The following is a 21889-nucleotide window of genomic DNA, read 5'->3' as shown; positions in this document are numbered from 1 at the left end:
GATGGAGTTGACAGTTTATGGTTGTGACCAATATTGTCTATTTAAATCAATCAAAAGTAGAAAACTTCACAGACCATGAGTGGTCTTGTTGCACTACATATAATGAGGACATGAATAAGGGGTCCTTATGGTATAGCTGACCCTGCTCATTCCTGATTCATTTAGGATTTTAGACAACTCTGACGGAGTTGACTGACTCTCCGGACACATCTTTTAAGAATCACAGTTTTGAGAAGAAACGACATAAAATCATTTTTCAGTTAATATCCATTATTGTCCGTTTTTAGAATTTTAAACACTTTTTTGGAGAGTTTGAAATTGGAATCCTTTGCTCCGGACAAGGGAATTTCCAGACATTGAAATTAATAATATTGAAAGTATACTTATAAAAATCCCGTAAATGTACATTTTAAGTTCAAATAATGCAACAAAATAAATTTTATTCAACTATAAAAATAAAGTTTCTCAGCCGGATAAGGATTGTCCCGACTTTCAAGAATCCCTGAGTTAATTTCCTGCAATTCTACACATTTTGCCATGAGGCTGAGAGAAAATGTTGCAGTTTTAAAACTAATTTCCTGTCATTCTAAACATGTTTTTCATGACTTATGATGTGTTCATATGCTATCTGTGGGGCCCGACCTCCGGGGGACCCCAACCCACGCCCTGCAGGGGTGTGTGCTACGCCAGTGCTCCTAGTACGAGTGAGAACATGAAGTGTTTGTTGTCATTCAACAAGAGACGACTAGTTTTCATGCACATTTTTTCACTTGAGAAATACTGCACCAAACATCTTAGCTAGATGTAAAATTGCGCAACTAAGACCTCCTCGGCAAAAAGGTCAAAATGTATGACCGATTTCGTGATTTATTTGACTATTTTGAGGAAGTGTTTCTGGCTATGTTGTTGCTAGGGTGGCCAAGCGGGACAAACAATAGTAAACATTTTCTTGTTTTTCAAGCGAACGTCTTTAGGGAGTACGAGAGCACAGATGGTTGCTTTGCCTAGCCGAGTTCTGTGGACACCTTAACTGTATGATGAAGCCCGATAACACTGTGTCCTCTCCCCCTGGACAGTAGAGTCCAGCATGCCTCGGGGCCTGACTTTCAGAGCGTGTGTATGTTAGTAGTATACAGTATAACACTGTCTCCTCTCTCTCTCCAGTAGAGTACCATGCCTCGGAGTCCTACGTCCAGTGAGGAGGAGATGGCCCAGAGTTTCTCTGACGGCTCTGGAGGTTTTGAGACAGACAGCTCCAAGGAGGAGCCTGGCCATGGAGGTCCTGGAGGGGAAAGGGCCAGCAGGAGGACAGACAGGAGGGCAGAGAGGGACAGGGCTGCCCGTAGGGAGTCACTGGAATTCTGTGTGGTCATCCCTGACCTGCAGCAGTCCGTGAGTACACACTTATCTCTTTGTACACTGTTTTCGTATCATACTGCAGGAGTATGCAACACTGTAAAAAAAGTATTTAATTGTTTCAACTAATTATTATTACGTAACTGGTTCCATAGTCTTTATTATATTCTTTACTCAACTTTTCGGTCCAAGTGTTACCTGAACCCAAAAAATATAGTTGGCCCAAACTTAGCTAAAACTTGAGAAAACTTAGGCAAATATTCTGTCAATTTTAAATGATGTGCTTATTAACTCATATGTTTATTCAACTATAAATTAAAAATGTTTTAATGTTACTCCTTGATCACTGTGATAAATAACATTGTTTTTCTTGAGTGTACTTTTAACAGAGATGAGATTTACTTTGAAGTAAAAAGTGTAGCAATACAGGTGAAATCAATCTTTGACACAGAAATGGTGGCGTAGCAGGAAGATTGTAATGCCATAAACCGAGAGATTGTGAGTTCAAATCCCAAATGAGGACATGTTGAATATGAAGTACTGTATAAATGAGCATGTGCAATGTGTGTCAAATATGTATGTTGAAAACATTGTATGTAAAAAGCACTGTGTGTAACTAGTTCTACAGCCTTTTTTTTTTATAGGTAAATTAACTTGAGCAAACACATCATTTTAAGTTGACTGAATTGTTGCCTATGTTGATAAGCTGAAAAAAGGCTGTGGAACCAGTTACTTAATAATAATTAGTTGAAACAACTCAATGTTTGTAAAAAATGTTTTACAGTGCATCTAAATCCACTTCAAAGCCAAACCATAACCACCTTTCACTTTTCAACTGTGTGGTCATCCCCTGAACTTTTTAAAAACATATTAGTCAGTTAGCAGACGCTCTTATCCAGAGTGTCATACACTCAGTGCATTCAGCTAAAGTAGGTAAAACAACCACATATGCAAGTTTACATTACATGTAAAAACCTCTTTAAAAAATAGCTGCTATCTGCAGAATCAGTGCAGGGTGAGAGGAGATGAAAAGACAAGTACAATAGTCTAGGCTACAACATAGTTCACCCACTGCTTTGCTCTAGGCTCCAAAACCAGTAGTTCTACTGCACTGAAAATTGTTGGGGTGCTGCGCGCTGGTTGGAATTACGACATAGTTGTTACTGCAGTTTGTCACTGCATGTTGCTTATGTGAAAGACTGGAACCCCTGGGCTAGTAGTATTTGTAAGTAAAGCACAAAGCTGTAAAAATAAATTCGGTCATAGCAATTGTGTGATATGTGGGATGTTTGTCCCAGCCTAGCAGCATACAGTCAATGTGAAAGAGTGAGCTACAATAGCTATGCACTGTATGATGTATAAGCTAAATGTCACACTGTTCTCAGCCAATCAGTTTGATAGATATGAATGAGGGAGAAAAGCCAGCTATTGGAAATCGGTGGCTAGGTTATTCTGCCACAGAAATACATACTTGCTTGTTGAGAAGTGCTGCTGTTTTCATATGCCTTATCACAAAAGAACATGCACTCTCATATAAACCAATACAAAAAAAATATTTTCTGGATAACAGGCGTAACGCTCCGCTATAATCGTTACTAATTGATTGAACTAATTTCAGTTATTGTTTTTTCCACCACCAATACTGTGTAGCGTGCACCTCTGGCAAACAACTTTATGAATATGAAATGGCCTGCTTCTGTAGAGCAAAGGGATAACTAATTACTGTAACAGAATATCACTAGGAGACATTTCCATACTGTTTTATACTGTGCTTCCTAGTCTTTTCTACTTTAAATAAAAGCTATTTATTCACAGACACTGGTAGCTTGGCAAGGAGATGTGAGCTATTGTTTCTCCATCTGTTAGCACCTGCTGCCAGAATGTAAAATCTGCATGTGTGTTTTGTGTTTGTTTGTTTTGGAGCAGAAATTTATGTTTTAAACCCGACGCTAAATGTGTCGTCTAATGTTTTGGAGCAAAAATGTATGTTTTAAACACGACGCTAAATGTGTCGTCTAATGTTTTGGAGCAAAAGTCTATGTTTAAAGTCCAGGTTTGGTATGTTTGTATGATCTCTGAATGTTTTGTATTTGTGTTGCAGCAGAAATGTATGAGGTTTAAAACTGACACCATTGTGTGCAGAGATGGGCAGTATTTCTGTTACATGTATTTGAAATACGTATTTGAATTACTTCTGAGTATTTTGTAATTTTAATTACACTGGGCTGAACTACACTCCAAAGTATTTAGTATTTTCAAAATACTGTAATTTGTATTTTCAAAATACTTTTCCATACAATTTTTTTATAGCAGTTCACATTTTGTGAACCCCCTTTCACCCTGCATTGTTATCAGAAGTCTGATAGCACTATGGTGTGATAAGAGTGTCTGCTAAATGAACTAAATATAAATGTATATGTAAAAATGTTGATAAATACTTTGTTGAGGGAAAATGTACTTGATACGATTGTGATATGAATGCACTAATTGTAACTCGCTCTCGATAAGAGCGTCTGCTAAATGACTAAAATGTAAATGTAAAAATGAACAATTGCAACGCATGCTGAGTATTATTCTAATGAGCTCAGCCACGAAACAAGGCCAATAATAATACCCAGTGTGCTTTGCAGTTCATTTTGGTTTGTTCATTTTCACATATAAATGAACATTTTGGTCATTTAGCAGACACTCTTATCCAGAGTGACTTGGTCAACTAAAGTAGATAAACAAGAACATATCACAGTCATAGCAAGAAAAACGTTTTTGTAACCATTACTGAGAATGTTGTTGCTGTTCAGGCTGGCTACTTGCAAATGTATTTCTGTATTTTAAAATACAAAATGCATGTATTTTAATTAAATACATTACTAAATACAAGTTTATTTTGATACATTGATCTTTATGGTATTTTGTATTTGTATTTGGTAATTTTTGTCTATCCCTGATTGTGTGTGTGTGTGTTTGTTTTGGAGCAGAAATGTATGAGGTTTAAGCCGGAGGCCACGGTGTGGGTTGCTAAGCAGCAGATCCTGTGTACACTGACCCAGACTTTGAGGGACGTGCTGAACTACGGCCTCTTCCAGCCCGCTGTGGAGGGCCGAGAGTCCGGCTTCCTGGATGAGGAGTGTCCCCTTAAAGACTACCCCACTCCCACCAACACCAAGGGGGTCCCCACTCTGGAGGTACAGTAACCATTCAGTTCTGCTCCATTAGTCTGTATGGTCAAACGCACATCACTGATTTCTCCACAACATACAAGACAAGCACATTTTGATCCAAGATTGGATCTTCGTCATGTCACAAAGGGGCATTCTTGGCTCAAAACGTTATACTAGCCTATAAAGTATGTGGTGGAGCAATTGTGTGTGCATTTTACATTTACATTTTTAGTCATTTAGCAGACGCTCTTATCCAGAGCGACTTACAGTTAGTGAGTGCATACATTTTTTTTAAAAAAATGTTTCATACTGGCCCCCCGTGGGAATCGAACCCACAACCCTGGCGTTGCAAACGCCATGCTCTACCAACTGAGCTACATCCCTGCCGGCCATTCCCTCCCCTACCCTGGACGAGGCTGGGCCAATTGTGCGCTGCCCCATGAGTCACAGGCCCTACTTCATTTCTCCAGTACTGCTCCATCCCACAGGTCCAGTAATCCTGTATTGTCAAACATACGTCACGGATTGCTCCAGAACATTCCTTATTAGGCTAGCACGACGTTGCTGTGGATTGTGTGTGCAGGCCCTATATACTTCATTTCTTCAGCACTGCTCCATCCCTGGGGTCCAGTCTTAACACAGCACTGGACATGCTGCTGTATCCCACCCTACAGAAGCACTTCTTCTGTTTGATCATTATCAAAGAATCTAATCTGGAAGAATTCAGCCACTTAATGAATGATCAAGGGACTGCATCACTATAATAAGTCTTTGTTTTCCAAACAGCTCAGCTGAATTGTGATGAGGCAGCATAGCTGGAAACTCCCTCCTGGCTCTCCCTGGCTGTGTTCTTTGTTCTGTATCTCCTCAGTCAGGGGTCCCCTGGTATCGCTAGTACTTGACTGAAGTTTTAATTACTGGCTGACTGGGCAATCTTCTCTGGTAGTGGTACACCTTACTTAGTATTAAATATATAGATCATCAGTAGCAGTGCTGCCAGCTGGGTATGATTGTGACTGGTTGTTTAGTCAGGATCATCATGAGATGATTAGAAGTCATAAATGCTCACGACAAGTCTCATACTACATCATAATGTATTATACCTTTTGGTTTTAAGTAAAGTGTTGAAGCAATTTTTCTTCTCCTATTTGCAGTTCCGTTATAAGAGCCGGGTCTATCAACAGCCAAATGTGAACGAGAAGCAGATCGCCAAAATCCACACGCAGGTGAGACAAAGAAATGAAGGGATTTAAATTCCCTTTTTCACTTCTTTCAGGTTGTACAATAGATTCATTATATTTATTTCAATGACAGTGAATATCATCGGCTGGTGTAAGTTATTGTATTGTATCGGGTGAAAGCTATAGCTTGGACAGTTATACCCTGTATCCGCCATTTCTGGAACCATGTTGAAAAGGTCAATGTGAAAAGGAAATGTCAAGGCCAGTAGAGTTATTACAGTCGTGTGGAAAAGGATATTATTAACGGAGCTTGTCTTTGAGATTTTTTTGATATCATGAGTGAAAGAACATCTCAGGTTCTCTCTCTGTAATACTGTTAGAATTAATGCCCTATTCATCTACAAGCTGAATATAAAGTGTGAATAATTGAAGTGTAGAATTTCCATGGGTTCACTATTCAGCAGGTACGTATTTAACATGATTCAGTATTTGATTGAGACAGACATCAGCTGAGTCCAGGAGAATTCCCATCAATGTCCTCCTTCTGGATCAAACAGGAATGCCATACTAAATAATTGACCAATCAAGTTCCCTTCACGCTGTTTTCCCTGGCCTTTCAAGTCCACTGTGTGTGTGTGTGTGTGTGTGTGTGTGTGTGTGCACACGCAAGCCTGTGTGTGTGGTGTGTGTGTGTTGGAGTTGTTCAAAGTGTAACTGCGTATGCGTGCTCTGGCCAGCGTCAGTCCCCCTGCAGTGTCTCTGTCCTGCCTGAAGGCTGCAGACAAGCCTCTCTCCCTCACTGCCTGGCGCTGTTCAGCTCAGCTCTGGGACCTGCTCTCTTAACTATTTATAAGTGGCCTGGAAAGCAGCATGTGTCCCTGGATCAGTCCTTGGGAAAGCACCATGAGAGGAACAGCAGTGGAGAGACCTGAGGAACCATCACCTGACGCCCCTGCTTTACCAACCTCAAATCAAATCAAATGTTTTTTGTCACATCTGCCAACTGGTATAGACTTTACCATGAAATAATTCCATACGAGCCCTTCCCCAACAATGCAGAGTTTAAAAATATAAATCAAATAGTAACAGAAGAGGAATAAAATGGAATACACAATAATGGAGCTATATACACGGAGTACCAGTACCTGATCAATGGGGAGCTATATACAGGGAGTACCAGTACCAGATCAATGTGCAGAAGTACGAGGTATTTGAGAAAGATATGTACAGTTGAAGTCGGAAGTTTACATACACCTTAGCCAAATACATTTAAACTCGGTTTTTCACAATTCCTGACATTTAATCCTAGTAAAAATTCCCTGTCTTTGGTCTTCTTTATTTTAAGAATGTGAAATGTCAGAATAATAGTAGGGAGAATGATTTATTTAAGCTTTTATTTCTTTCATCACATTCCCAGTGGGTCAGAAGTTTACATACATTAAATTAGTATTTGGTAGCATTGCCTTTAAATTGTTTAACTTGGGTCAAACGTTTCGGGTAGCCTTCCACAAGCTTCCCACAATAAGTTGGGTGAATTTTGGCCCATTCCTCCTGACAGAGCTGGTGTAACTGAGTCAGGTTTGTATGCCTCCTTGCTCGCACACGCTTTTTCAGTTCTGGCCACACATTTTCTATAGGATTGAGGTCAGGGCTTTGTGATGGCCACTCCAATACCTTGACTTTGTTGTCCTTAAGCCATTTTGCCACAGCTTTGGAAGTATGCTTGGGGTCATTGTTCATTTGGAAGACCCATTTGCGACCAAGCTTTAACTTCCTGACTGATGTCTTGAGATGTTGCTTCAATATATCCACATAATTTTCCTTCCTCATGATGCCATCTATTTTGTTTAGTGCACCAGTGCCTCCTGCAGCAAAGCACCCCCACAGCATGATGCTGCCACCCCCGTGCTTCACGGTTGTGATGGTGTTCTTCGGCTTGCAAGCAACCCCCTTTTCCCTCCAAACACAACGATGGTCATTATGGCCAAACAGTTCTATTTTTGTTTCATCAGACCAGAGGACATTTCTCCAAAAAGTACGATATTTGTCCCATTGTGCAGTTGCAAACCATAGTCTGGCTTTTTTATGGCGGTTTTGGAGCAGTGGCTTCTTCCTTGCTGAGCGGCCATTCAGGTTATGTCGATATAGGACTAGTTTTACTGTGGATATAGATACTTTTGTACCTGTTTCCTCCAGCATCTTCACCAGGTCCTTTGCTGTTGTTCTGGGATTGATTTGCACTTTTTGCAACAAAGTACGTTCATCTCTAGGAGACAGAACGCGTCTCCTTCCTGAGCGGTATGACGGCTGCGTGGTCGCATGGTGTTTATACTTGCGTACTATTGTTTGTACAGATGAAAATGGAACCTTCAGGTGTTTGGAAATTGCTCCCAAGAATGAACCAGACTTGTGGAGGTCTACAATTTTCTTTCTGAGGTCTTGGCTGATTTCTTTTGATTTTCCCATGATGTCAAGCAAAGAGGCACTGAGTTTGAAGGTAGGCCTTGAAATACATCCACAGGTATGATGTCAATTAGCCTATCAGAAGCTTCTAAAGCCATGACATCATCAGAGAATACCGGAGGGGACTGAAGATGCACCCTTGTGGGGCCCCCATGTTGAGGATCAGTGTCGAGGATGTAATGTTGCCTACCTTCACCACCTGGGGGGGCCCGTCAGGAAGTCCAGGACCCAGTTGCAAAGGGAGGAGTTCAGACCCAGGGCCGTGAGCTTTGTAATGAGCTTATAGGGCACTATGGTATTGAAGGCCGAGCTGTAGTCGATGAACAGCATCCTCACATATGCATTCCTTTTGTCCAGGTGGGTAAGGGCAGTGTGCAGTGCAATGGCGATTGCGTCGTCCGTGGATCTGTCAGGGAGGTAAGCAAATTGTAGAGGGTCGAGTGTGTCGGGGAAGGAGGAGGTGATATGGTCTTTGACTTGCCTCTCGAAGCAGTTCATGTTGACGGAAGTGAGTTCAGTTACGTTCCCATTCTTGGGCAAAAGGATGATAGTGGACATCTTGAAGCAGGTGGGTATAGAGGCCTGAGCTAGGGAGAGAAGGTTGGAATGTTTCAGAATCGCTTCTTTTTAGGTTGTAGAATTGAATTGCTATTTTCTGGATTTTTCTGGATTTTTATAATTAGCGGGAATCATCCTTATTCTGCTCTGCATGCATTATTTTGTGTTTTACGTTGTACACAGAGGATGTTTTTGTAGAATTCTGCATGCAGTCTCAATTTGATGTTTGTCCCATTTTGTGAATTCTTGGTTGATGAATGGACGCTAGACTTCACAACCATAGAGGGCAATGGGTTCTATAACTGATTCAAGTGTTTTTTGCCAGATCCTAATTGGGATATCAAACGTTATGTTCCTTTTGATGGCGTAGAAGGCCCTTCTTGCCTTGTCTCTCAGATCGTTCAGAGCTTTGTGGAAGTTACCTGTGGTGCTGATGTTTAGGCCATGGTATGTATAGTTTTTTGTGTACTCTAGGGCAACAGTGTCTAGGTGGAATTTCTATTTATGGTCCTTGCAACTGGACCTTTTTGAACACCATTATTTTTGTCTTACTGAAATTATCTGTAAGGGTCCAGGTCTGACAGATCTAGGTGCTGTCCAGGTCTAGGTGCTGCTGTAGGCCCTCCTTGATCGGAGACAGAAGCACCAGATCATCAGTAAACAGTAGACATTTGACTTCAGATTCTAGTAGGGTTAGGACGGGTGCTGCAGACTGTTCTAGTGCCTGCGCCAATTTGTTGATATACAGTATATGTTGAAGAGGGTGGGGCTTAAGCTGCATCCCTGTCTCACCCCACAGCCCTGTGGAAAGATATGTGTGTTTCTTGCCAATTTTAACCACACACTTGTTGTTTGTGTACATAGATTTTTATATTGTTGTATGTTTTTCCCCCAACACTGATTTCCACCAATTGGTATAGCAGACCCTCATGCCAAATTGAGTCAAAAGCTTTTTTGAAATCAACAAATCATGAGAATACTTTGCCTTTGTTTTGGTTTGTTTGTTTGTCAATTAGGGTGTGCAGGGTGAATATGTGGTCTGTCATACGGTAATTTGTTAAAAAGCCAATTTGACGTTTGCTCAGTACATTGATTTCACTGAGGAAATGTACGAGTCTGCTGATTTTCCCAAGGTTGCTGTTGACGCATATCCCACGATAGTTATTGGGGTCAAATTTGTCTCCACTTTTGTGGACTGGGGTGATCAGTCCTTGGTTCCAAATATTGGGGAAGATGCCAGAGCTGAGGATGATGTTAAAGAGCGTAAGTATGGCCAATTGGAATTTATGGTCTGTATATTTTATCATTTCATTTAGGATACCATCAACACCACAGGCCTTTTTGTGTTAGAGAGTTTGTATTTTGTCCTGTAGTTCATTCAATGTAATTGGAGAATCTGACTCTAAGATTTGTAATTGATCATGTACATGTTTTTGCTGTTTTTTCCCCCCCCCTCTCTCTCTCTCTCTCTCTCTCTCTCTCTCTCTCTTCTTGTTTTGTTATGATGTACACCAATGAATACCACCCTGTTGTTCACCTGTCCGTCTCTCTCTCCATCCTTCTCTCTACCTGCTCCCTCTTACCTGTAGGCTAACTATAGGAAATTAATGGACCACATTCAGCATCACCAGCTGGATAAACTAGCAAAGATGCTGGAGAAAGGCCTCGACCCAAACTACCACGACCCAGACACTGGTGGTACGCTACACACACACATGGACACGTACACGCACGCACACACACACACACACACACACACGCACGCACGCACGCACACACACACACACACACACACACACACACACTGACTGTGATTCAATGTGATGTGCACCTTATTTTGTTTTATACAGCATCTGCTGCTAAAAGTAAACAATGTCAGATCAATTATGGATGTCTTAGTTTACTGAGGAGAGAAATTAGAGATCGGCTCACCTCAGATGAAAGTCTGAGTTTACGGCTAGAGTGCAATTGCTTGTGTTTTTGTGCACCTCATTCTGTGGGACTTATAGGGCTGGTTTCCCAGACAAAGCCTAGACCTGAACTAAAAAGCTATTTCGATAGCCATTCTTCATTGAACATGGCATCTAGTCCAGGACAAGGCTTAAACGATGTCCAGGAAACGTACCCATAGCAATTTATTTGATGATGTTAATGCAATAAACGTATGTTTCTGTTTAAAAAAAGATCTATAACAGTAAACACCATGTTGTGTGTTTGTATTGTAGAAACTCCTCTGACCTTCGCAGCCCACCTGGACAATGTGGCACAGGTCATCGCTGTACTGAAACACGGTGGAGCACATCTTGACTTCAGATCACAAGATGGGATGACCGCTCTCCACAAAGCAGTCAGAGCCAAGAATCAGGTCACACTGAAGGTTATCCAGCAACTTTTTACAGCTTATATAATAAGTTGGCCCCAATTCGCTCTCCACCCCTTCCCCTCGGGCTTACCCTTTGATGTGTGCAGATCTGTAAGGTGGAAGCAATATAGTGGAAACTCCACCACTACCGTTTTTATCTACACCCTTCAGGTCTGCAAACATGGAAGTGTTAGGGCCAAGGGATGAAATAGAGAAAGAATTGGGATCGACTGATACTCTTAGATGTTATGAACAATCTATCCCATAACACCCCACATTTAGGTATAATAGTTGAAAACGTCCTACATAGAGAGACATAACATATTGTAAAGCAATATAGATGTTCATGCATGTTTATAACAAGTTATAAACCATTATACCTGCAGGCTTTAAGTAAAGTGTTTCTCCGGGTGAAGTTTCCCCTATGTACATATGTAGTATCAGCTTCCCCTTCCCCAATCCTAACCTTATCCATTAGTGGGGGAAATGGAAACATTTACCTAAGATCAGCGTCTAGCAGCAACTTCCCTTCACACCTGAAGGGCTCACCCTCACCCTCACCCTCACCCTCACCCTCACCCTCACCCTCACCCTCGCTCTTTCCCCAGGCTCTACTGGAACTAGGTGCTTCCCCAGACTACAAGGACAGCCAAAGTCTGACCCCCCTGTACCACACAGTCCTGGTGGGAGGAGACTCAGGCTGCTGTGAGCTCCTGCTGAGGGCCCGCGCCACCGTCTCCTGCCACGACGAGAACGGCTGGCACGAGATACACCAGGTGGCGCTGTCTAATAATTATACTAATAATTGATTGGACGTACATAGGGCTTTTCCAAAGACTCAGTGTTTTATATGGTATTATAAACTGGGTGGTTCGAGCCCTGAATGCTGATTGGCTGACAGCCGTGGTATATCAGACCATATACCACAGGTATGACAAAACATTTATTTTTACTGCTCTAATTACGTTGGTAACTAGTTTATGATAGCAATAAGGCACCTCGGGGGTCCGCGTTGCATTGTGCCTAAGAACAGTCCTTAGCCGTGGTATATTGGCCATATACCAAACCTCCTCGTGCCTTATTGCTTAATTAAAGCGAAGATCGTCAGTTCATCTGCCACCAATGTGGTCTACTCAGTGGTTTAGATGAGACCCACATTGAAGTAACCCTCACACAGTATAAAACCACATTTTAACCCAAGCCATTGCTATATGGACTGTCTTGAATAAGCTATCTTGTAGTTGATTATAGATATTAGCCTTTTGATAGACCTTGGAGAAGCATGCTTGCCTAGACCATCAGGGGCATTACAACAGATGCAGTATATTTAAAAGCTCAGCTCAGATGGTACTCTGACTGACATCTAGTGTAAAGAACAGGACACTGCATAGAATATGTAAGTGACTCCTGAGTGGATAGTCTATATCATCCACGTAAACACAAACCAGGAGAGACTTCTCTCGCCAATCAATGACTTTCTATATGTTTGGTTGGTCATATTTTCTATGATAGTTCCGGTTTGCCGTATGCTATAACTATATGGATTGTTTCATTTTCTTTTGTTTTGACCTGTTCTTTGTGATTTGTTTTGTGTTTGTGTGGCAGACCTGTCGGTATGGACATTATTTGACTTGGTCTCTGTGTTTGTGTGGCAGACCTGTCGGTATGGACATTATTTGACCTGGTCTCTGTGTTTGTGTGACAGGCATGTAGATATGGACATGTCCAGCACTTGGAGCAGCTGTTGTTCTATGGAGCAGATATGAGTGTCATGAACGCCTCTGGAAACACGGCTCTACACATCTGTGCTCTATACAAAGAGGTAAGAGACCAGAAGCCAAACCAGCAGAGCACCAATCCACACACCACCAAGGCAGCACGTAGCCTAGTGGTTAAGAGCTTTATATTTACCATCTACTGTACAGAGGGGCTTTATATTGTACCATCTACTGTACAGAGGGGCTTTATATTTACCATCTACTGTACAGAGGGGCTTTATATTTACCATCTACTGTACAGAGGGGCTTTATATTTACCATCTACTGTACAGAGGGGCTTTATAGTGTACCATCTACTGTACAGAGGGGCTTTATAGTGTACCATCTACTGTACAGAGGGGCTTTATATTGTACCATCTACTGTACAGAGGGGCTTTATATTGTTCCATCTACTGTACAGAGGGGCTTTATATTGTTCCATCTACTGTACAGAGGGGCTTTATATTGTTCCATCTACTGTACAGAGGGGCTTTATATTGTACCATCTACTGTACAGAGGGGCTTTATATTGTACCATCTACTGCACAGAGGGGCTTTATATTGTACCATCTACTGTACAGAGGGGCTTTATATTGTACCATCTACTGTACAGAGGGGCTTTATATTGTTCCATCTACTGTACAGAGGGGCTTTATATTGTACCATCTACTGCACAGAGGGGCTTTATATTGTACCATCTACTGTACAGAGGGGCTTTATATTGTACCATCTACTGTACATTGCTTTTATTATACCACTAGTATATTGTATTGGTATACTAGTATATTGTATTGGTATACTAGTACATTGTATTGGTATACTAGTACATTGTATTGGTATACTAGTATATTGTATTTGTATACTAGTATATTGTATTGGTATACTAGAACATTGTATTGGTATACTAGTATATTGTATTGGTATACTAGTACATTAGGCTCATAGTAATCAGGGTTGGGGTCAATTCCATTTGAATTTAGTCAATTCAGGAAGTAAACCGATTGACTGAATTTAAATGGAATTGACCCCAAGGGGGCAATTAGGATTAATAAATATAATAATAATAATAATAATAATAATAATAATAATATGCCATTTAGCAGACGCTTTTATCCAAAGCGTGCATAATTTTGTTGTTGTTGTGTATCCTGTTGATTCTTCACATGGGTAAAGATTTACTGGATACACTGATGAGGATCAATCTGAGATGGACACATCCTAGGGGAACACATCCCGGGGGAACACTTCCTGGGGGAACACATCCCGGGGGAACACTTCCTGGGGGAACACATCCCGGGGGAACACTTCCTGGGGGAACACATCCCGGGGGAACACTTCCTGGGGGAACACATCCCGGGGGAACACTTCCTGGGGGAACACAAGGCAATATCATCTTAACATTTAGACATTTGTCCATCTATCAGGCTCTGTATGCGTTTAGAGATCAATGGAAACCAATTATGACCGTGACCCCACTATCCAAGGGTATGTCAGGGGGAGTTGGGATATACAAAAAATACATTTCCATTTCACACACGTGTATAATACACACTTGCACATGTGTGTAACAGGACAAATACAAGCACCAACCAAATAATAATAATAATTATATACACACACACACACTTTTTCCAGATAGTGGTTTGAGCATGGGATGTGTGTGTGAGATATCTGCCCTGTTGTCTGTAGGGGTCACTGCTCCCATGAGCTATGGCACAGATCATTAAGCCTTTCTACACGCTGTGTCATTATTCACAGAGACTGAGAGAGAGAGAGAGAGAGAGAGAGAGAGAGAGAGAGAGAGAGACGAGAGAGAGAGAGACGAGAGAGAGAGAGACGAGAGAGAGAGAGAGAGCGAGAGAGAGCGAGCGAGCGAGCGAGAGAGAGAGAGAGAGAGAGAGAGAGAGAGAGAGAGAGATTATGACTTCCTCTCTTTGTGTTTGCTGTTGTGTAATCTCTTCCCTCGACTGCTCTGCTCTGCTCCTACAGGCTGGGTTTATTTCCCTGGCTTTCTGATTAGATGCCCTTTTGCATGACAGCTTTAGTGTGATCTAATGGCTATAATGACAGCCACTAGGAGGGATGAACTTCGCGGATTTAACCTTCAGTTCAAATAGCAGTCTGATATGTGTGGGTTGGGGCTTGTACACGTAATATTATTATTGTAGATATCTGCCATATTTTATTTATCTGATGACTAGTGGCAGTAGAATATAATAAGAGCAAGTAGGAGGAGGATGAGCTCGAACTGTGGTGTGTGTGTGATGTGTGTGTGTGCGTGTGTGTGTGTGCAAGTGTGCCTGACTGTGTGTGTGTGGGCCCGCGCGCCTGTATGTGTGTGTTCACATGCACGTGAATGTGTGTGTGTGTTTGTAGTGGGGTTTCTGTGGGTGGGCTGCTGAATCCAGCTTGCAGCAGGCTGAAGCGGGCTGCAGTGACACATACAGTTACCAGAGGCTGATTCTCTCTTGATTTTCTCACCGAGCTTCACACTACATGTGTTCACTGCACCGAGATCCTTTCTGGAGAGCTGAGGGAGAGGCCTTGCTTTACCTGGAACATAGACAAGGCATCATCAGCCACGCAGGACAGGGTGAGCTCTAGCTCCAGCACAATGATCAGATTTTGAATGTTCTAGAATCACTTAAGTTCTGGAGTGTTCAGTTCTAGATAAGTTGATGGAATGATCAGTTCTGGAATGTTCTGGAATCGGTGCTAGATCAGTGGATGGAATGGAATGCTTGATCAAGATGGTTTCTGGTTTTTTCCCTCGTTAAAGGTGTTCAGAGAATTACAGAGTAATAATATACAGTAGCTGGCTGCAGAGAGAGGGAGAGAGAGAGATAGAGAGAGAGAGGGAGACAGAGAAAGAGGGAGAGAGAGAGAGAGAGAGAGAGAGAGAGAGAGAGAGAGGGGGAGGGAGGGAGGGAGACAGAGACAGAGACAGAGGAGAGAGAGAGAGAGAGAGAGAGAGAGAGAGAGAGAGAGAGAGAGAGAGAGAGAGAGAGAGAGAGAGAGAGAGAGAGAGAGAGAGAGACAGGGAGGGAGACAGAGAGGGAGACAGAGAGAGAGGGAGACAGAGAGAGAGGGAGGCAGAGAGAGAGGGAGACAGAGAGGAAGAGAGAGAGGGGGACATAGAGAGAAGAAGGCAGAGAGAGGGGGAGAGAGAGGAGAGAGAGAGAGAGAGAGAGAGAGAGAGAGAGAGAGAGAGAGAGAGAGAGAGAGAGAGAGAGAGAGAGAGAGAGAGAGCGAGAGAGACAGAGACAGAGACAGAGACAGAGAGAGCAGTGAAGTGGAGTTGAAATGAATGAGGTCCTGGTCACAACCTTCTAGTGTCTTACTCTGTTCTCTCTCTCTCTCTTTTCCCCTTTCGTCCTCCCTAAGGAACACTGTGCCAGAGTACTGCTCGTTCGTGGTGCTGACAAGGAAGTTAAGAACTACAGAAGCCAGACACCATTCCAGGTATGGACTGACTCACACCTCTAACATTTACTGCTCACAGTACAGGCTTGCTGTTAAACATAGATCGCTGCATTCCATTCTCCATGCTAGTATGCCACTTGCAATGCATACCCAATACATTGCTTCACTCTGGTATGCTATATAATGGTCATTTGTTATGTTTCTCAGATGAATTACATCAGTAGAGAGCTACATATGTAGGATCTTAATTTGAGCCAGTTTGCTACAGCAGGAAAATAATCCTGCAGCAACAGGAAATGTGAATTATTATGTGGATTATAATTAATGGACATTTTTGTAGGGGTTGATACTTTTTTCTTTAGGTCAAATCAAGTCTGACATTTTAAAGTGGAAATTACAAACTTTACAAGCCTTTTTAAACCTTGAATACACTATAAGTTTGCATTTCCTGCTGTGCAGGACAATTCTCAGCAACAAAAGAGGTCTTACATCTGTAGTGTATTATGTGATACCTTAAGATGCTTGTTGTGGTGAAGCTTCATAACATTGCAACCCTTCATTTTGTTTCTTTGCAGTAGTATTTTGGCCAGCAGATCAGTCTCAGTCTGTGTTTTCAGTCAGATTTTGTTCACGTGTGGTTTTAAAAGGGAAAAGCAAGATGGTACAAACAGAATGGACGTATTTTTAGGTTGTTAAACAAAGCTGTTTATGAGTCAATGGTTCCTTATATGGCAGTATTTTATGTAAGACATCCCTCTGTGAAAAAGCAGTCAGTGGTTCTGGGAGAATTATTCATGTTTTAATGGTTGTTTGTATGCATGTGTCAGCATTCCACAGTGTTCTAAAACTCCAACTACCAATTAGTCATACTGTAGGTGTGATGCATTTAGGGGGTTGAAGTCAAAAAGGGGTATGGATAATGAATAGCTTCCTAGCTGTACTTGACTATATTTTTGCATTTTCGCATTCATCATCCCTACCCTGTTTACCATAATCTTTTAATGCAGATAATTCCACATCCCAGAAATAATTAAGCCGTGAATTCATACACAAATTGTTTTGACCCATTTTGTATTGGCAGTAGGCCTGTACAGCTGCTATTTAAACAGCATGGCAAAATAAGAACTACTGCATGAGGTTCATTTTTATCAAGCACACAAATAAACATCTTCCACCAAATCTCCTCTTTACCTCCTCATGCTCTCTTAGCAGTCTGAACTCCCCAGTTACTCTAAACTCCTCGATCCCCACCTGAGCCAACTGTCTTCTCTTGCATCATGTAGGAGTCAGTGGAGTGATGCTGTTTATATAATGTACATTTCCGCTGAGCGCTGATGCGTCCTCTAATTCTCTCTATTATTCATCCATCCCTTCACACTTAAACTTAAAATACTTCAAATAAAATGATGTTTCCTGCCTCAATGACTCCTTAATTACAGCTAATTTGAAGGGGGCCATAAACCTAATTCGCCTCGTCCAATCAAATTCTGATTAAGTCTGTCCAGTTAGGCAGGCATCTGCTGACTGATGGTAGCAAATTAAGTGCTGAGACTCAGGTTGCGTTCCAAATGGCACCCTATTCCCTATATAGTATACTATGGGCCCTGGTCACAGGTAGTGCACTATGGAGGGAATAGGGTGCCATTTGGGACGTATCCACTGATTCAGAGGAAATTGGAGCACTTCACTTCATGCTCCTCTTTCCTGGCCCACTTTCATCCCAACATCACATCCTGTCCCACTTCTAGTACACCCAGCTATCATACTTCACCTTACCTCCATATGGTTAGGGACAAGGAACACCCAGCCATCATACTTCACCTTACCTCCATATGGTTAGGGACAAGGAACACCCAGCCATCATACCTCACCTTACCTCCATATGGTTAGGGACAAGGAACACCCAGCCATCATACCTCACCTTACCTCCATATGGTTAGGGACAAGGAACACCCAGCCATCATACCTCACCTTATCTCCATATGGTTAGGGACAAGGAACACCCAGCCATCATACCTCACCTTACCTCCATATGGTTAGGGACAAGGAACACCCAGCTATCATACCTCACCTTACCTCCATATGGTTAGGGACAAGGAACACCCAGCCATCATACCTCACCTTACCTCCATATGGTTAGGGACAAGGAACACCCAGCCATCATACCTCACCTTATCTCCATATGGTTAGCGACAAGGTACACCTTCCCTGGCTCTCATCCTTCAGAGCCCCAGGACCAGCTTGCTTAGGGGACTCTTCTCCAGGTTCATCTCTCTGTAGGTGATGGCTTTGTAATGGAAGGTTTGGGAATCGCTTCCTTTTAGGTGGTTGTAGAATTTAACGTCTCTTCTCTGGATTTTGTATCGGCCTAATTCTGCTCTGCATGCATTATTTGGTGTTTTACATTGTACACAGAGGATATTTTTACAGAATTCTGCATGCAGTCTCAATTTGGTGTTTGTCCCATTTAGTGAATTCTTGGTTGGTGAGCGGACCCCAGACCTCACAACCATAAAGGGCAATGGGTTCTATAACTGATTCAAGTTATAGAATGTCACATTTTATGTTCCTTTTGATGGCATAGAAGGCCCTTCTTGCCTTGTCTCTAAGATCGTTCACAGCTTTGTGGAAGTTACCTGTGGCGCTGATGTTTAGGCTGAGGTATGTATCGTTTTTTGTGTGCTCTAGGGCAACGGTGTCTAGATGGAGTTTGTATTTGTGGTCCTGGCAACTGGAACGTTTTTGGAACACCATTATTTTTGTCTTACTGAGATTTACTGTCTGACAGAATCTGTGCAGAAGATCTAGGTGCTGATGTAGGCCCTCCTTGGTTGGGGACAGAAGCACTAGATCATCAGCAAACAGTAGACATTTGACTTCAGATTCTGGTAGGGTGTTCTAGTGCCCTCGCCAATTTGTTTGATATATACAGTATGTTGAAGAGGGTGGGGCTTAAGCTGCATCCCTGTCTCACCCTATGGCCCTGTGGAAAGAAATGTGTGTGTTTTTTTCCAATTCTAACTGAACACTTATTGTTTGTGTAGATGGACTTTCCATCAATTTGTATAGCAGACCCTCATGCCAAATTGAGTCGAAAGCTTTTTTGAAGTCAATAAAGCATGAGAAGACTTTCTCTCTCTTTCTCTCTCTCTCCCTCTCCCTCTCTATCTCTCTCTCTCTCTCTCTTGCTCTCTCTCTCTCTCTCGCTCTCTCTCACTATCCCTCTGCTCTTTGTTTCTCAGTCCCCTAGTTTTGCTGTCCGTCTCTCTCTCTCCCCCTCTCTCTGCCTAGCCATCATAACTTACCTACATATGGTTTGGGACCAGGTAAACAGACAACGGAGGAACAGAGTCTGTGCTGTGTTGAACTGTGCAGGGTTAAGAGGCGGTATCATCATGGCTATACTGTAACATCATAACTTAGCCTACCTCCCCATAAGGTTTGGAATAAGGTAAACAGACAGCAGAGCAGAGTGTTTCAGCGTTTCAGGGTTAAGAGGGGTTGCTATAGTGAGCAGAAGGTTGTTTCTGGGAGGAGAGGATGATGGGAAGTAGGAGTCATGTCTTCTGTTGTCTCCCCTCAGAGGGGAGTGGGGACCTCCTGGCCCTCATCATCGAACCATCAGCTGGACATTATTCAGCCTCATTCTCTATTCTAGCATGCATTACACTGCAACACTACTACTCCAATCCAATAACTTCTGTAGGGTTATTTCTGTATTACAATAATAGGTTAATTAATGTAACTCATTTCAGTAGTGTAATTGATAATTGCTGCATATTTTTGGGTTCTTTTATTTAATGAGCTCAAAAAGGTGATGTATTTGTTTTCCCACATGAAGCCAATTTCATATTTGGGATAGAGATGGAGGGTTGAGTTTATTCAGGATTTCCATGAGAGAGGTAGTCTAGTCACACAGTTTTCAGTGACTATACCGTACCCATAGAGATAAAACTCTCCTACTCCACTGACCCAGAGCCGTATATACATTTACATTTTAGTCATTTAGCAGACGCTCTTATCCAGAGCGACTTACAGTTAGCACATACATTATTTTATCGATATAGAGAGTGTTCGGTCAGGTTTTAAAACGGACGCCATGTTAACAGAGCGATGTAACAATACGAGAGCGCCTCCGACAGTTCCCTATGAAATGTAAACAAACAAAACAGAGCAGGGACTTTTACACAAGTTTTTATTCATTAGCGTTCGGGATAATGTGTATCCAAGTCTTTACTGTTTTGTGGTGTCAACAAATTGCATATCTGCTTTCACTGGACATCTTCGTAGGTTTTAAAAAACGATCAGAAATAAACAGCACAACACGGAAGCTTCAATTATCACTTAGCAACGGCTATGGAGGAGAAAGTGGCGGTATCGGAACGTTCAGTCAGAAACCACATTGGCCAAACTTTCTAAGTATATGACTCCATACTGACCTGTCTTATGTAGGAGTGGCTAAAGGTGGCCTCAGTCGGCAGGGTCTACTGGCTGGATATGTGTTGACTCACCCATTGTGGCTGTGGCTCTGCTGTCCTCCTCCCACTACACTACAACCCTTACCAGGCTGCTGTTTATTGTGTTATTATTAGCAGCTATACGGATTTCAAGTTGCATTTCATGAAAGTGAGTCCTTTTACAATGGGAATCAAGTTGTTTTCTGACAAATGACTGAGCCACCGCATGTTGTGGCCATCAGAGCTGGTAGTCAGGAATTTGCTATAATGAATACCATATCCACCATTGAAGTTGGTCAGATTTTAAAAGCCATTTTGCTTGATTAAGAAATGTGAATATGATAAATACCTCACTACAAATCTTTCATTCTGTTCCAGGTGGCCATCATCGCAGGAAACTTTGAATTGGCAGAATTAATCAAGAACCATAAAGAGACTGATATTGGTAAGTTACTGAACTCATCATTTCTTTGTTTCTGTGTAGTATAAACTGTTTTTTTTACGAGAAGAAAACGATTGCATTATTGTTCATTATAGGAAATGGTACGACTGGTAAACCACTGAGCACAGGAGGTTACCAGGCTAGGAAAGCGTTGCTGGCTAATTTGTTGTATTGAATGTGAGTTAAGTCATGTGCAATTCACTTCCTTTATGAATGATGTACGTTGTTGTGGTCCTCTGTAGCTCAGCTGGTAGAGCACGGTGCTTGTAACGCCAAGGTAGTGGGTTCGATCCCCGGGACCACCCATACACAAAAATGTATGCACACACGACTGTAAGTCGCTTTGGATAAAAGCATCTGCTAAATGGCATATTATTATTATTATTATTGTTGAAAGACTTTCCACTCTGAATGGGCCATTCTGTTTCCTGGTTGATGGACCTGCTCTGTGCTTCCTCTCTCACCTAAAGACAGTCAGTTCTGCTCCAATCCACAATTCACAATGGAGCTGGCCAACATAGTGGGACTGGGATGAGAACACACACTCACACACACACACACACACACACACACACACACACGTCATGCACACACACACACACACTGCGAACTGTTTATGAGTGGAAATTCCACCCCATACATATAGTACAATACTGTCTATAGTGCTGTATAGATAGAATGCATTCACTAAGATAGCAGCATACATATAGAATGCATTCACTAAGATAGCAG

The 21889-nt window shown here is 42.1% G+C and overlaps 1 protein-coding gene across 1 annotated transcript in view; it reads left to right on the top strand.

The window, feature by feature from the left end:
- Nucleotides 1-1173: 1173 nt before the first annotated feature.
- LOC311134445 (SH3 and multiple ankyrin repeat domains protein 2-like) overlaps nucleotides 1174-21889 on the top strand; it is a gene marked incomplete at both ends in the record, with an annotated part of 121644 nt that continues 100928 nt past the window's right edge. The window contains 9 exons of the mRNA XM_084168126.1: nucleotides 1174-1392; nucleotides 4332-4538; nucleotides 5669-5740; nucleotides 10306-10414; nucleotides 10942-11093; nucleotides 11687-11854; nucleotides 12784-12900; nucleotides 16220-16297; nucleotides 21094-21160. Coding sequence (XP_084024252.1) covers nucleotides 1174-1392; nucleotides 4332-4538; nucleotides 5669-5740; nucleotides 10306-10414; nucleotides 10942-11093; nucleotides 11687-11854; nucleotides 12784-12900; nucleotides 16220-16297; nucleotides 21094-21160 — 1189 coding nt within the window. The remainder of the gene's footprint in view (nucleotides 1393-4331; nucleotides 4539-5668; nucleotides 5741-10305; nucleotides 10415-10941; nucleotides 11094-11686; nucleotides 11855-12783; nucleotides 12901-16219; nucleotides 16298-21093; nucleotides 21161-21889) is intronic.

The sequence above is a fragment of the Coregonus lavaretus genome, assembly GCF_964263955.1.
Source record: "Coregonus lavaretus genome assembly, chromosome: 9".
Lineage (NCBI taxonomy): Eukaryota > Metazoa > Chordata > Actinopteri > Salmoniformes > Salmonidae > Coregonus > Coregonus lavaretus.
The sequence above is the reverse complement of the archived record's forward strand: the minus strand, read 5'-3'. Positions and strand labels throughout refer to the sequence as shown.